This window comes from Somniosus microcephalus, chromosome 3 (assembly GCF_052327205.1).
Source record: "Somniosus microcephalus isolate GS21.2 chromosome 3, FLI_Smic_1.0, whole genome shotgun sequence".
In the NCBI taxonomy this organism is placed as follows: domain Eukaryota; kingdom Metazoa; phylum Chordata; class Chondrichthyes; order Squaliformes; family Somniosidae; genus Somniosus; species Somniosus microcephalus.
This window is the reverse complement of record NC_140989.1, coordinates 351,957,772-351,973,501: the sequence shown is the minus strand read 5'-3', so window position 1 is coordinate 351,973,501 and position 15,730 is coordinate 351,957,772. Positions and strand designations below refer to the sequence as shown.

The 15,730-nt window shown below is 49.1% G+C and overlaps 1 protein-coding gene across 8 annotated transcripts in view; it reads right to left on the bottom strand.

The window, feature by feature from the left end:
• Positions 1 to 15,730, bottom strand: part of LOC147122349 (kynurenine--oxoglutarate transaminase 3-like) — an 88,024-nt gene that overhangs the window by 15,974 nt on the left and 56,320 nt on the right. For all 8 annotated transcript variants that reach the window (XM_085983403.1, XM_085983401.1, XM_085983404.1 and 5 more), the window contains 2 exons: positions 8,243 to 8,429; positions 7,064 to 7,137 (listed from right to left, as the gene is read on the bottom strand). In XM_085983403.1, coding sequence (XP_085839529.1) covers positions 7,064 to 7,137; positions 8,243 to 8,429 — 261 coding nt within the window. The remainder of the gene's footprint in view (positions 1 to 7,063; positions 7,138 to 8,242; positions 8,430 to 15,730) is intronic.

Sequence of the window (15,730 nt, the reverse complement as noted above, 5' to 3'; positions counted from 1 at the left end):
ACAGAAACTTTCAGCTGTACACGAATGTTGATTGAAAAAAAATATTTCATCCACTTCTTTAAGCATGTACAAAATGCGAAGAAGCTGAAATCCTGTATTTTAGGGATGAGCCATGGATACAGAAGCTGCAACAGAAGCTTCCTGTAAAATTACATAAGTCATCTCCGGAGAAAAAATATAGTTGTGCTCAGAAACCTCGGGTGCTGTATGCAGTTTCTGTCATCAACCCCAAATACCTGGCTGAGCACCGGCAAACGTGAAACCATATCAGTAAACGATCTTTCAAGATAACCACAATGGGCCAGAATTTGCGGTGGGTAATAATGATCAGCGTTGGCTGTTATTACTCCTTTTGAAACTGACCGCAACTTCCTGGAACTCACTGCCTGAAAGGGTGGTAGAGGCAGGAACCCTAACCACATTTAAAAAGTACTTGGATGTGGACTTGGGATGCTCTAACCTGCAGGGCTACGGACCAAGAGCTGGGAAGTGGGATTAGGCTGGATAGCTCTTTGTTGGCCGGTGTGGACACGATGGGCCGAAATGGCCTCCTTCCGTGCTGTAACTTTCTATGATTCAGGATGTAGCGCACGCGTATCCTAGCGCGGAAGTTCTGAAGTTGCGGTCAGTCATTCACTGCTCCGACAACACCTGTTGTCTCCCCCATCCCACCCCCCATAGCCGGCAATCAGTGTAATCAGGGAAATCAGTGAAACTGATGAAAACTTGGGCTTTTCCGCAGTAACATCGCTGTTAAATTCCCCATTCAAAGTTAGATCCTTTTTGGATTAGATGTAACTGGGGTTTTAACAGCGTATTGACTGCTAAACAAACATTATGGCTCCGAAAAACTAATTTTAAGGAGTGTCAAATTTAACCATTTTAATAAAAATTACAATTTTTAAGAAACTTTCAACATTAAAAAAAAAAAAAAAGTTTGATCATCTTTATTTCAGGTTTACCTTTTGCCCCATGTGAGAGCCCCAATTTTGGTTTTGCTCTCTATAACATATTTACAAAGTTAGACTAAAAGAAGCTTACCCACTTCCTGGTTCCCGGTCTGTGAGAATTCTGCATTGTGATTGGCTGCTTAAGACAGCTCGTTGACGTCACAGCAGCTCGCGCTAGGGATTCCCCATTAACTTGCACCGATTTCAACTGAACGTCGGAAAAGCCGAATTTCTCGCCACAGAGATCGCGAGTATCTTTGTGGGAAACTTACTTCGGGGCCAACGGCAAACGCCACTGCTCCTCCGCCGACGGCAAATTACAGGCCAATAAGTTTATAGGTTTATTTGCCCTTCAATGTTTCTGCACAACTCATTACAGAAAACCTCGTTATTTCCACTGAACATCCATCATCAGATTGCATGCTAGCTTAAAAAAGCCTGCAAGTCTCAAACCAGTGGTGCAGGACTCCAATAAGGGCGTACGGCACAAGTCAGGAGTGTGATGGAATACTCTCCACTTGCCTGGATGAGTGCAGCTCCAACAACACTCAAAAAGCTTGACAACATCCAGGACAAAGCAGCCCGCTTGATTGGCTCCCCATCCACCATCTTAAACATTCACTCCCTCCACCACCGGCGTACTGTGGCTGCAGTGTATACCGTCTACAAGATGCACTGCAGCAACTCGCCAAGGCTTCTTCGGCAGCACCTCCCAAACCTGCGACCTCTTCCACCTAGAAGGAGAAGGGCAGCAGGTGCATGGGAACACCACCACCGCCAAGTTCCCGTCCTGACTTAGAAGTATATCGCTGATCCTTCATCATCGCTGGGTCAAAATCCTGGAACTCCCTCCCTAACAGCACTGTGGGAGTATCTTCACCACACGGACTGTAGCGGTTCAAGAAGGTGGCTCACCTCCACTTTCTCAAAGGGCAATTAGGGATGGGCAATAAATGCTGGCCTTTCCAGCGACGCCCACATCCCAGGAACAAATAAAAAAAAAATACGGGCAGGTCTGCTGTGCATTCCTACAGTTATATCGCCAGTACTTAACTTGCTAAGAATCCTTCGCCAATGAATTCGCCGTCCCCCAGGACTCTGTTCTTTTTCTAGATCAGTTACCTCCTCAGCTCATCGTCCAACTCTATCCACTCCTCCGCTGACGATTCCACTCCATATTCCAGCAACTTTCTTCAGATTACATACTCTTGGTGTGCACATCCTCCATTCCTCCTGCAGCGCAATGACTGAGTCACTGCCTCTCGCTTTCCTTCAATGCTGCAGTGAAATATCTGGTTTCTTTCAGCTTTTCAAAGATGCTTTCTTCACATGCTTCCTTCCTCTTACAATCTTCTGGCTCTTAAAACCCAAGTCTGCCTCCAGATTTTATTTTACTCTTTTCAACACTGGTGGCCTCCTGCACTATGGGTCTGGGTCCTTCACCTTAGTTTATCTATTTAAAGGAGCAGGGCCCGATATTGCTCTCCTTGTGTGGAGACCCATTAGGTCAGGTCAGCTCTCCGCCCCCTTTATATTTCCTCAGGTTCTTCATCAATGGGTAGACCTGGGTCTACACCTGCAGTACGCCCAGGAGTCGTGTAACTGCGGACGTGAGGCGGGAGAAGTGTTCCGAGTCCTCCCACCGCAATTTCCTCTTCCTAGGAACAGGCGTGGGCCATTTAGCCCCTTGAGCCTGTACCGCCATTCAATGAGATCATGCCTGATCTGTGACCTGACTCTTTATACCCGCCTTTGCCCCATATCCCTCAATACCTTTGGTTAACAAAAATCTATCAATCTCAGCTTTAAAATTAACAATTGATCTAGCATCAATTGTCGTTTGCGGAAGAGAATTCCAAACTTCTACCACCCTTTGTGTGCAGAAGTGTTTCCTAACTTCACTCCTGAAAGGTCTGGCTCTAATTTTTAGACTATGCCCCCTCGTTCTAGACTCCCCAACCCCAGCGGAAATAGTTTCTCTCGATCCACCCTCTCAGTTCCCCTTAATATCTTGAAAACGTCGATCAAATCATCCCATAACCTTCTAAATTCTAGGAAATACATAGAAACATAGAAGATAGGAGCAGGAGTAGGCCATTCGGCCCTTCGAGCCTGCTCCGCCATTCAATGCAATCATGGCTGATCATCCAATTTCAGTACCCGGTCCCTGCTTTCTCCCCATATCCCTTGAACCCTTTAGCCTTAGGAAATATATCCAACTCTTTCTTGAATATATTTAATGAATTGGCTTCTACTGCCTTCTGTGGTAGAGAATTCCATAGGTTCACCACTCTCTGGGTGAAGAAATTCCTCCTCATTTCTGTCCTAAGTGACCTACCCCTTATCCTTAGACTGTGACCCCTGGTTCTGGACTCCCCGGCCATCGGGAACATCCTTCCTGCATCTAGTCTGTCCAGTCCTGTCAGAATTTTATAAGTTTATAAGATTGTTTATAAGTTTACAACCCCAGTTTATGTAAGTTCCTGCAGCCAAGAGGCGCCATTTCCAGTGGCTCCCCAACAAAATGGCGGCGTGCCGTGTGCCCAGAGATGAGGAGGGGGCCCGGTAATAAGGTGAAGAGCGGCCAATAGGAAAACGGCCTTCCTTTCATTGCCGGACCCATTGGATTTTCGCACTTCGAGGCCTTGCAGTAACGGCCAGACGGCCCCGATGCTGGCGGTCAGTCCCGGAGCTGCAGGCCTCTCAGAACGATAGCTGCTTTTCTTTTTCTGCCCCGGATTCCTGGTGCAAGGACTTTCCAGAGAGGGGGGGGGGGGGGGGAGAAAAAGAGGGGCGGGCCTGCGCTCGGGCTGTGACCAGGCTATGATCATGTCCCAGCCTAGCAGATTTGGGCAATTCTCAGCCTGGTGGGTGCATCACTTCTCATTGGCAAAAATGAAAGTGCATAGAATTGGAGGCAACAAATGGGTTAGAAATTGGTTTCAAGGTAGGAGACAGAGAGCAGGAATAAAGGGAGCGTACTCTGATTGGCAGGTTGTGGTAAGTGTGCTCCCCAGGGATCTGTACTGGGGCCTCAGCTTTTCACCATAGCTGTCACAGATATCTTCTCAATCTTCCTTGCTGCGATGCTCTATCTCACCCTCAGTAAGCTCCCCGCTGGAGTGGAGCTAATTTACAGAACAAACGGGAAACTGTTCAACCTCCGTCGCCTCCAGTCCAGATCCAAGGTCGTCCCATCCTCTGTCGTCGAATTACAGTATGCAGACGATGCTTGCGTCTGCGCTCACTCGGAGGTCGAACTCCAAACCATCGTCAACACCTTCACCAAAGCGTACAAGAGCATGGGACTAAACATCCGTAAGACAAAGGTCCTCTACCAACCTGCCCCCACCACACAGTACTGCCCCCCAATTACCAAAATCCACGACAAGGCCTTGGACAACGTGGACCACTTTCCATACCTCGGGAGCCTACTGTCAACAAGGGCAGACGTCGACGACGAAGTCCAACACCGCCTTCAGTCACCTGAGGAAGAGAGTGTTTGAAGACCAGGACCTCAAACCCGGCACTAAGCTCATGGTCTACAGAGCAGCAGTGATACCCGCCCTGCTGTATGCCTCAGAGACATGGACCATGTACAGCAGGCACCTCAAAGCACTGGAGAGGTACCACCAACGCTGCCTCCGCAAGATCCTGCAAATCCATTGGCAGGATAGGCGCACCAACGTCAGTGTTCTCGCTCAGGCCAACATCCCCAGTATCGAAGCTTTGACCACGCTTGATCAGCTCCGATGGACAGGTCACATTGTCCGCATGCCCGATACGAGACTCCCAAAACAAGCGCTCTACTCAGAACTCCGGCACGGCAAGAGAGCCCCAGGTGGGCAGAGGAAACGCTTCAAGGACACCCTCAAAGCCTCCTTGAAAAAGTGTAACATCCCCACCGACACCTGGGAATCCCTGGCCCAAGACCGCACAATGTGGAGGAGAAGCATCCGGGAAGGCGCCGAACACCTCGAGTCTCTTCGCCGGGAGCAAGTGGAAGCCAAGCGCAGGCAGCGCAAGGAGCGCACGTCAACCCAAGCACCCCACCCACCCGCCCCTTCAACCACCGTCTGCCCCACCTGTGACAGAGACTGTAGGTCCCGCACTGGACTCATCAGTCACCTGAGAACTCATTTTTAAATGTGGAAGCAAGTCATCCTCGGTTCCGAGGGACTGCCTAAGAAGATGATAGATATCAGTGACTTGGATGAAAGAATAGGAGTGTTGTATATCCAAGTTTCCAGATGACATGAAGTTAAGAGGGACAGTAAGTAGTGCAGATGGGAGCAGGAAGTTACAAGGGACATGGACAGATTAAGTGAGTGGGCAAAACTGTGGCAAATGGAGTTCAATGTGGGGCGTGTGGAGGTCTTCCATTTTGGATCCAAGTAAGACAAAAGGGAATATTTTCTTAATGGTGACAAACTAAGAACTGTGGAGCTGCAAAGAATTTTTTTTTTGGGGGGGTGGGGGGTCCATGAACATAAATCATTAAAAGCTAGCCGATATATGCAAGAAGTAATCAAAAAAGCGAATGGAATGTTTGCCTTTATCTCACGAGGGCTGGAATACAAAAGGGTGATGCTTCAGTTGTACAGAGCCTTGGCCAGACCCCGCCTGGAGCACTGCGTTCAGTTTTGGGGATCACACTTCCGAAAGGATATACAGGAAACTCTTTTTTATCCGGCACCGACGGGACCGGCGTGGTGCCGGTTTATCAAAAAGTCCGGATTACAGAGAGGTATAGTAAAAGGTATGAGAGCCCCGTACACGGCCACAGATCCAGGCGTCCCTGTTGCATGGCAACAGGTGCAGGAACACTGGTTACGCGGCCACAGATCCCGATCCAGGCGTCCCTGTTGCATAGCAACAGGTGCAGGAACCCCAGTTACACGGCCACAGATCCAAGAACGGCCACTAATATGAAGTAAAACTTACCTGAACCTACTCCTGAATTTTGCCAGTTAACAGAGATTTCTGGTTGTTTCGGTGCCAGTAAATCGAGAGTTTCCTGTATTGGCGTTGGAGGTGGTACAGTGCAGATTGGCCAGAAGGATACCAGGGTTCAAAGGGTTAATAACGAGGACAGGTTGCATAAACTTGGTTTGTCGTTTAGAAGGTTGAGGGGGGTGAGCTCATCGAGGTGTTTAAAAGGATAAAAAGATTTGATGGGGCAGATACTGAGAAACTATTTCCTCTGGTGGAGAAGTCCAGAACAATCTGAAAATTGGACGTAGGCCGTTCAGGAGTGAAATCAGGAAGCACTTTTTCCACACAAAGGGTAGAGGAAATCTGGAACTCTCCCCCCCAAAAGGCTGTGGCTGCTGGGAGTCAATTGAAATTTTCAAGACTGAGGTCGATAGATTTTTGTTAAGTCAAGGTATCAAGGGATATGGGTCAAAGGCGGGTAAATGAGGTACAGAGCAGGCATGATCTGATTGAATGGCAGAACAGACTTGATGGGCTGAATGGCCTCCTCCTGTTCCTATGATCCACCCGTCCACGATTCAGGCAGTGGCTAGGAAGCAATAATCGGGGCGAAAATGTTCATCTCATTCCTATGGCTTGAATTGTAGCTTGAACTTCCAAAGCTGAGGCGCGAGAAGAAGAATTTATATTTATATAGCATCTTCATGTCCTTAGGACATTCCAAAGTGCTTCACAGTCAATGACGTACATTTGAAATGGAGTCACTCATGACAGCCAACTTGTGCACTGCAAGATCTCACAAACAGCAATGACAAAATGACCAGATAATCTATTTTAGTGGTGTTGAGGGATAAACATTGGCCAGGACACCAGGAGAACCCCCTGCCCCGCCGCCCGCCCCCGCTCTTCTTTTGAATAGTGCCGTGGGATCTTTTACGTCCACCCGAGAAGACCGACAGGGTCTAGGTTTAATGTCTTATCCCGAAAGACGGCACCTCCAACAGTTGAGTGCTGCCTCAGTAAAGCACACTGGAGTGTCAGTCTAGATTTTGCGTTCAAGTCTCTGGTGTGGGGTTTGAACTCACAACCCTCTGACTCAGAACCACGGTAGACATTGACACCAATCAATATGAAATGACTTATTTTATATCGTGCTACTGAAACTAAGTTGACTGTACCTTGTTTTTAATCATCCACTTCACAAATTTGTTATCATAAGGCTCGTTTCCATCCATCTTGGAGAGATCCACATCTAGAGGGAATGTTATGCAAAGGATTAGACGAAATCGATCATTTCATTGTCTAGATTAGCTAACTTAAGGATCGGGTATGAAACCCAAGACTTTTCTGGTCTTTCTGACTCAGTATCACACAGGGCAATGCACCCATCGATTGACCAATCCCGGAGCTCCAACAGCTAGCACTCTTTAAATACAAATGTGGACTCAGTTTACCAAAAAAACAAAAGCTCTTCCTTCCTTCCTTCACTCTCCACTGCTGAAGGTGGCGACTTAAACTGTAACACAGGCTCTACATGCCTTGAAGGCTCACCCGTGTGCTCGTTCCTCGAACGTGAAACTTGGCAGTAAATGTCAGTAGGCTATTCAACCGTGTTTGGGGGGGCATCACTGCCGAGCCAGATACCGTCCTCATCCACGAGCCCATCTTTCAGCGCGGCAAAATGACACGTATCAAGGGGCAGGAACCGTGACCTTTGCCCCTTGCTTCGAGATCAAAAGGTCATCCAACCACTGCCCCCCCCCCCCCCCCCAGGCGAAATCTGCCGAGCCTGCCGCCACCAGGGACCCGACAAGTATCTTGCCGGTTTGTATGGGCGAGTGTACCATGTAGAATTCTTGACTGGAACGCCAGTAGTCTGGCAGTTCTTGTTTTACTGTCTCACAGCACTTGGCCACAGGCCCAGCAGAAAAAAGGTGCGGGTATTTCTTTAGCAATCTCACGACCACTTCTGATCGATCCAATGGCGAAGCGAAGTAGCTGGCACCCGCTTACTGACAAACTGTCTTCAGCACGCACCCTTGGATCACTTTCAAATCAGAACTGTGGGCCCATTGATCCTGCACCGAGTCTTTAGTTTGTTGAGTCTAAAATCAGACTTGAATATACGGTGGGACTAATCCAATTTTCCATTCGTAACAAAACTCCTCTGTTACTTTAATGCATCATCCAAGAAAGGGTAGGAAACATTTCAAACCCAACTACATGTCCCTGCTGGCACCAGGACTAGATCCAGGCACCCGAGCAAAGCTCAACAATGGCGTCGAGTTAGTAAATGGCCGCCGCTGTTTGCTGCGCTAAGTGGGGGGGAGGGGAGGGAGAAGAGAAGAAGCACTTACTTAGAACAGAAATATCGGCAATCATGAAGTATCCGCCTTCAGGGATGACTGGCCTCATCCCGACAGCGTGGAGGAACTTCGCCATGCGATTCCGCTTGACTTCCAGCTCGCGAGGTAGAGACGAGAAGTAGCATTCCCGCTCCTTCAGGCGGCCATGCTCCTTCCGAATACCGCGGGCAACAGCTTCCTGTGCAGCAGAAGAAGACGGACATCTTTAGTTGATGTCCTTTGTAGCTTTCCAAATCGGCTCAGCTTTACAGATATTAATAGCTCAAAAAAAATAGGGTGCAAAAAGTACATAAAATTTACAGCACAGAAACAGGCCATTCGGCCCAACTGGTCTGTGCCCGTGTTTATGCTCCACTCGAGCCTCCTCCCACCGCTCTTCAGCTCACCCCATCAACATATCCTTCTAATCCTTTCTCCCTCGTGTACTTATCTAGCTTCCCCTTAAATAGATCTGTAATTCGCCTCAACTACTCTTTGTGGTGGCGAGTTCCACATTCTTGCCACTTTCTGGGTAAAGATGAATTCCCTACTGGATTTTAGTGACTATTCTTGTATTTATATTAAAAAATGTTTAAGCTGATTGCGCATCGAAACACAGAACATAAACTGTGCAAAAATTATTTAAGTATTTTGCCATCGAACTACTAGGGAGCGTGGACGACTGTTACAGTGGGCCAGTGGTTCACTGGGTTGCTGCATTATGTCCCAGGTTCAAACATGGCCTGCGCCAAGTTAGCTCACCCCATCCCAGGAGGCAGTAGTAGCACAACAGCCAGGGAGCGCGGCGGGACGGCAGTCAGGGAGCGCGGCGGGACGGCAGTCAGGGAGCGCGGCGGGACGGCAGTCAGGGAGCGCGGCGGGACGGCAGTCAGGGAGCGCGGCGGGACGGCAGTCAGGGAGCGCGGCGGGACGGCAGTCAGGGAGCGCGGCGGGACGGCAGTCAGGGAGCGCGGGAGGACAACACTCGGAGGACGGCTGAGCCACAGTTCCCTTTTCCCCATCTCTCTCCAACATCCCCTGTCGTATGTGGCAAGGACAGGAGCAAACAGTCTGCTTACAATCCACCTCTCACTTGGACTTGGCAGCAGAGGGCTGCCGACACAGGTGGAACCGTTCCCCAGCCTAAGCCACCTTCATCAAGAGAAGGGGATTGAACGAGATCGACGCAAACTGAACAAACTGTTAATATTCTCCATTTACGCCAACTTTTATTCAACTCATTATGTTGCGTTGCTGTCAGTTCATTCACAATCGATAGAATCCACCACTGATTAACTTTAAGACTGCATTTGTGTTGTGCATCCTAATTTAAAGAATCTTCCATGGCGGCGTTGGTGGTTTGACAGAGGATATGATGGCCCTGATTTTAACTCCGGCCGTGTTTTGGGCGGGCGGGTGAGTTAGAAGCTCATGTGCTGCTCTAGAAATCAGCCTGGGCCTCAAGTAAGTCCTGCCGGCCGACTCCCGCCCATTGCGGACAGGGACCAGCAGAGAATTCCCCGGCCCGGAGGCCATCAGCCGGCACCAGGTAGGTGGCGGGGCCGGGTTCCGGGGCTGGGGAGAGGAGGCCCGAGCTTTCCTTGTGGGGCCCGGGAGGATCACTCCTGCTCTTGCCCCCTCTGTCCCGGCAGGAAAGTTTTTCCTCCTAGGCCGGAGCTAAAATTGCAGCCGGGTCCCAGTGATGTCATCGGGACCCGAAGTGCAGCTGTAAAGATGGACCCTGCCAACTCTGGGCAAGCAGGCCAAAAATCACGGACAGCGGGATCCTGGTGGCTCCAGGGCGGGCAAGTAACTCGGGGCATTTTACCAGGGATTAAAATCGTCCCCGATATCTTCTATACAGGCCGAGAAAGATCACAGCACCTTTGGAGCAAGTAAGAATAACGAATATTGTTTTAACTTGCTCCCCCCGCCCCCCCACTCTAGCCACAAAAGGTGGGAGGTGGGGGTGAGGGCAAGAGGCCTTTTCATTGATCCCCGGAGAGTATCTCAGTGGGGAGTGGGGGAGGGCTCTGCTTTGGGGCACTTTCCCTCAGTGTTAGCCGTGGCGCAGTGGGTAACACTCTCGCCTCGGAGTCAGAAGGTTGTGTTGGTGTTGTTGTTGGGTTCAAGTTCCACTCCAGAGCACAAATATCTAGGCTGACACTCCAGTGCAGTGCTGAGGGAGTGCGGCACTGTCGGAGGCACTGTCTTTCGGATGAGACGTTAAACCAAGGCTGCATTTGCTCTCTCAGGTGGACGGAAAAGATCCCACGACTTATTTTTGAAGAAGAGCAGGGGAGTTATCCCCGTTATCCTGGCCAATATTTATCCCTCGATCAGCATCACTGAAAACAGATGATCTGGTCATCATCACATTGCTTGTGGGATTTTGCTGTGCTCAAATCGGCTCCTGTGTTTCCTACATTACAACAGTGACTACACTTCAAAATGTACTTCATTGGCTGGAATGCAGCAGCGGCAGCAGTGCGGACCTGGAAGGAACGGCGAGGCGGCAGCCGCGGTATAAAGAGAGCCCAAGGCGCGGGTAGGCCCACAGCAGCAGCAGCAGCGACGGCGGAGCGGACCTGGGAGGAGCGGTGAGGCGGCAGCGATGGTACCAACTCAGCACCGGCAGAATTTTCAAAGAGTGACGTCAGAAGTCAAAAGTGATGTCAGCACAAGGGGAGGGAGCTGATTGGTGTGTGTCTGGTAATTGTTTTTACTTGGCTTTCTTAAAGTTTTAAGTTTATTCCAGCTAGGTTAGTAAATAGTCTGTTAATTAGAGGTATGGCAGGGCAGCTCACACCCATGGAATGCACATCCCGTGCCATGTGGGAAGTCCTGGACACCTCCCGTGGTCTGGACAACCACATGTGTGGGAAGTGTCGCCAGCTACAGCAGCTCGAGCACCGGGTTATGGAGCTTGAGCGGTGGCTGCAGTCACTGCTGTGCATCCGCGAGGCTGAGAGCTACGTGGATAGCACGTTTCAGGAGGTGGTCACCCCGCAGCTTAAGTTTGTGCAGGCAGAGAGGGAATGGGTGACCGTCAGACAGAAGAGGAGGACCAGGCCGGTAGTGCAGGAGTCCCCTGAGCCCATCTTGCTCACCAACCAGTATTCGGTGCTGAGTACTGGTGAGGGCGATGGTTCCTCTGGGGAGTGCAGCCACAGCCAAGTCCACAGCACCATGGAAGGCTCAGCTTCACAGGCGGTGGCGGGGGGGGAAAAGAGAGGGAGAGCAATAGTGATAGGGGATTCAATAGTTAGGGGAGCAGACAGGCGTTTCTGCAGCCGCAGATGTGACTCCAGGATGGTATGTTGCCTCCCTGGTTCCAGGGTCAAGGATGTCACTGAACGGCTGCAGGGCTTTCCGAGGGGGGAGGGTGAACAGCCAGAGGTCGTGGTCCATATCGGTACCAACGACATAGGTAGAAAGAGGGATGAGGTCCTGCAGGCAGAGTTTAGAAAGCAGGACCTCAAAGGTAGTAATCTCCGGAATACTACCAGTGCCACGTGCTAGTGAGTACAGAAATAGGAAGATAGAGCAGATGAATGCGTGGCTGGAGAGATGGTGTAGGAGGGAGGGCTTTAGATTCCTGCGGAATTGGAACCGTTTCTGGGGGAGGTGGGACCTCTACAAGCCAGACGGGTTGCACCTCAACAGGAACGGGACCAATATCCTCGCGGGAGGGTTTGCTAGTGCTGTTCGGGAGGGTTTAAACTAGCTTGGCAGGGGGATGGGAACCCAAGTAGAGAGTCAATAGGGAGGGAAGAAAAACTGGAATTGGAAAACAAAAACGTAGAAAGTAAATTGGAAGGACAGAGGAATCAAGGGCTAGATAGTAGTCAACAAGGAGGTTTGCCTGTACTAAATGGTATATACTTCAATGCAAGGAGTATAGCGAACAAGGCAGATGAGCTGAGGGCACAGGTAGATACTTGGGACTATGATATTATAGCTATTACAGAGACGTGGCTGAAAGAGGGGCAGGTATGGCAGCTCAACATTCCTGGTTACAGGATTTTCAGACGGGATAGAGAGGGAGGTAAAAAGGGAGGAGGGGTCGCCGTATTGATTAAAGAAACTATTACAGTTGTGAGGAGGGATGATATGTTGGAGGGATCATCAAACGAGGCCATATGGGTCAAATTGAAAAACAAAAAAGGGGCGATCACACTGCTGGGAGTGTACTACAGACCCCCAAACAGTGAGAGGGAGATAGAAGAACAAATATGTAGACAAATTTCTGAGAAGTGCAAAAACTATAGGGCAGTAATAGTAGGGGATTTCAACTACCCCAATATTAACGGATAAAATTAGTGTGAAGGGTACAGAGGGTGCGGAATTCCTAAAATGCATCCAGGAGAACTTTTTTAGCCAGTTTGTAGCAAGCCCAACAAGGGAGAGGGCGGTTCTGGACTTAGTTTTAGGGAGTGAAGCTGGGCAGGTAGAAGGCGTATCAGTGGGGGAGTATTTTGGTGCTAGTGACCATAATTCTGTTAGATTTAAGGTAGTTATGGAAAAGGACAAGGATAGACTGGGAATAAAAATTCTAAATTGGGGAAAAGCAAATTTTGCTAAGCTCAGAGGGGATTTAGCCATAGTGGACTGGAAACAACTACTTGAAGGTAAATCAGTGTCAGAGCAGTGGGAGGCATTCAAGGAGGAGATCCGGAGGGTTCAGACCAAAAATGTGCCATTAAAGAAAAAAGGTGGGACTAACAAATCTAGAGCCCCCTGAATGTCTAGAGACATACAGGGTAGGATAAAGAAAAAAAGGGAGGCGTATGACAGATACTGAGGGCTAAATACTGCAATCTTTAGAGGAGTACAGAAAGTGCAGGAGTGCAATTAAAAAGGATATTAGGAAAGCAAACAGAGAGCATGAAAAATTCTTGGCAAGTAAAATCAAGGAAAACCCAAAGATGTTTTATAAATATATTAAGAGTAAGAGGATAACTAAAGAAAGGGTAGGGCCTATCAGAGATCATGAGGGTAATCTATGCGTGGAGGCGGGAGACGTCGGTAGGGTTCTTAATGAATACTTTGCGTCTGTTTTCACAAAGGAGAGGGGCGAAGCAGACATTGCTATCGGGGGAGAAGTGTGAAATATTAGATGAAATAAACATAGTGAGAGAGGAAGTACTGGGTTTAGCAGCTTTAAAAGTGGATAAATCCCCAGGCCCGGATGAAATGTATCCCAGGCTGTTAAGCGAAGCAAAAGAGGAAATAGCAGAGGCCCTGACCATCATTTTTCAATCCTCTCTGGTTTCAGGTGTGGTGCCGGAGGACTGGAGGACTGCTAATGTGGTGCCCTTGTTTAAAAAGGGAGAAAAGGATAGGCCAGTCAGCCTAACCTCGGTGGTGGGAAAATTATTGGAAAGAATTCTGAAGGACAGGATAAATCTTCATTTAGAAAGACACGGATTAATCAAGGATAGTCAGCACGGATTTGTTAAGGGAAGATCGTGTCTGACAAACTTGATTGAATTTTTTGAGGAGGCAACAAGGAGGGTAGATGAGGGTAGTGTGTTTGATGTAGTGTATATGGACTTTAGCAAGGCTTTTGATAAGGTTCCACATGGCAGACTAGTCACGAAGTTAAAAGCCCATGGGATCCAGGGCAAAGTGTCAAGTTGGATTCAAAACTGGCTCGGAGGCAGGAAGCAGAGGGTAATGGTTGATGAGTGTTTTTGTGACTGGAAGGCTGTTTCCAGTGGGGTTCCGCAGGGCTCAGTACTAGGTCCCTTGCTTTTTGTGGTATATATCAATGATCTAGACTTGAATATAGGGGTATGATTAAGAAGTTTGCAGATGATACTAAAATCGGCTGTGTGGTTGATACTGAAGAAGGAAGCTGTAGACTGCAGGAAGATATCAATAAATTGGTCAGGTGGGCAGAAGAGTGGCAAATGGAATTCAATCCGGAGAAGTGTGAGGTAATGCATTTGGGGAGGGCGAACAAGGGAATACACATTAATTGGTAGGACACTAAGTAGTGTAGAAGATCAGAGGGATCTTGGAGTGCATGTCCACAGATCCCTGAAGGTAGCAGGCCCGGTAGATAAGTTGGTTAAGAAGTCATATGGAATGCTTGCCTTTATTAGCCGTGGCATAGAATACAAGAGCAGGGGGGTTAAGCTTCAACTGTATAAAACACTAGTTAGGCCTCAGCTAGAGTACTGCGTGCAGTTCTGGTCACCACATTACAGGAAGGATGTGATTGCACTAGAGAGGGTACAGAGGAGATTTACAAGGATGTTGCTGGGAGTAGAGAATCTTAGCTATGAGGAAAGACTGGATAAGCTGGGTTTGATTCCCTTGGAACAGAGGAGGCTGAGGGGAGCTCTTATTGAGGTGTATAAAATTATGAGGGGCCTAGATAGAGTGGATAGAAAGGACCTATTTCCCTTAGCAGAGGGGTCAAAAACCAGGGGGCACAGATTTAAAGTAATTGGTGAAAGGTTTAGAGGGGATTTGAGGGGAAATTTCTTCACCCAGAGGGTTGTGGGGCTCTGGAACTCACTGCCTGAAAGGGTGGTAGAGGCAGGAACCCTAACCACATTTAAAAAGTACTTGGATGTGCACTTGGGATGCTCTAACCTGCAGGGCTCCGGACCAAGAGCTGGGAAGTGGGATTAGGCTGGATAGCTCTTTGTTGGCCAGCGCGGACACGATGGGCCGAAATGGCCTCCTTCCGTGCTGTAACTTTCTTTCTATGATTCTATGTAAGGCGTGTTGGGACGTCCGGTGCTGTATAAATGCAAATCTTTCTTTCTTTCTTTCCCATTGAGGTTTCAATGCCTCAAGAGTGCGGGTGGTGGAGGGGGGCGTGGGGTCAGCGGTGGAAAAATCTGGGACCCAGCCCTGCTCCAATGGGGAAGGGGGAATGGCCAGAGACAACACTGCTGGTGTGGAAAACTGTGTGGATGAAGGTCCCCAGTGTCTACCTGGCCAAGCAAATGCTTCTGAATACTCGCCTCACTCAGGTAGAAGTGCCAGTGTTGTTGATAGTGCAGACACATGACACCGACTACTGCAGTGTCAGGGCATGGTGAGCAGGAGTGGGGGTGGGGGTGGGGGTGGGGTGGGGGGGGGGGGTGGTGGTTGAGGACACGCTGTTGGGCAGGTTAACGGACTTGATGGGTTGGGGATAGGGGTGGAGTTGCAGGGAATCTGGAGTCTCGTTCGCACAAGGCGAGTAACTTTCAAGATGCAGGGATAAGAATGAATTAAGAATATTTTATGAACCACTAACAGTTTAAACAATAGTTCAAGGAAACTTGTCTCGAAGCAGAAAGCCAGGCCCCAGCACAGAGGAAGCGCGCACAGGTTGTGCCACAGCGCCACCCAGTGGTCAGCGACTGCAATTACAGCCAGACGAAAAGCAGTGGGTTTTTTGCTATTTCACCATGTACATATAATATATATACACACACACTCACTTTAGAAAAGAAATGTCGACAGTTAGGGAGTCACGTGATCTCAGTTCACAAC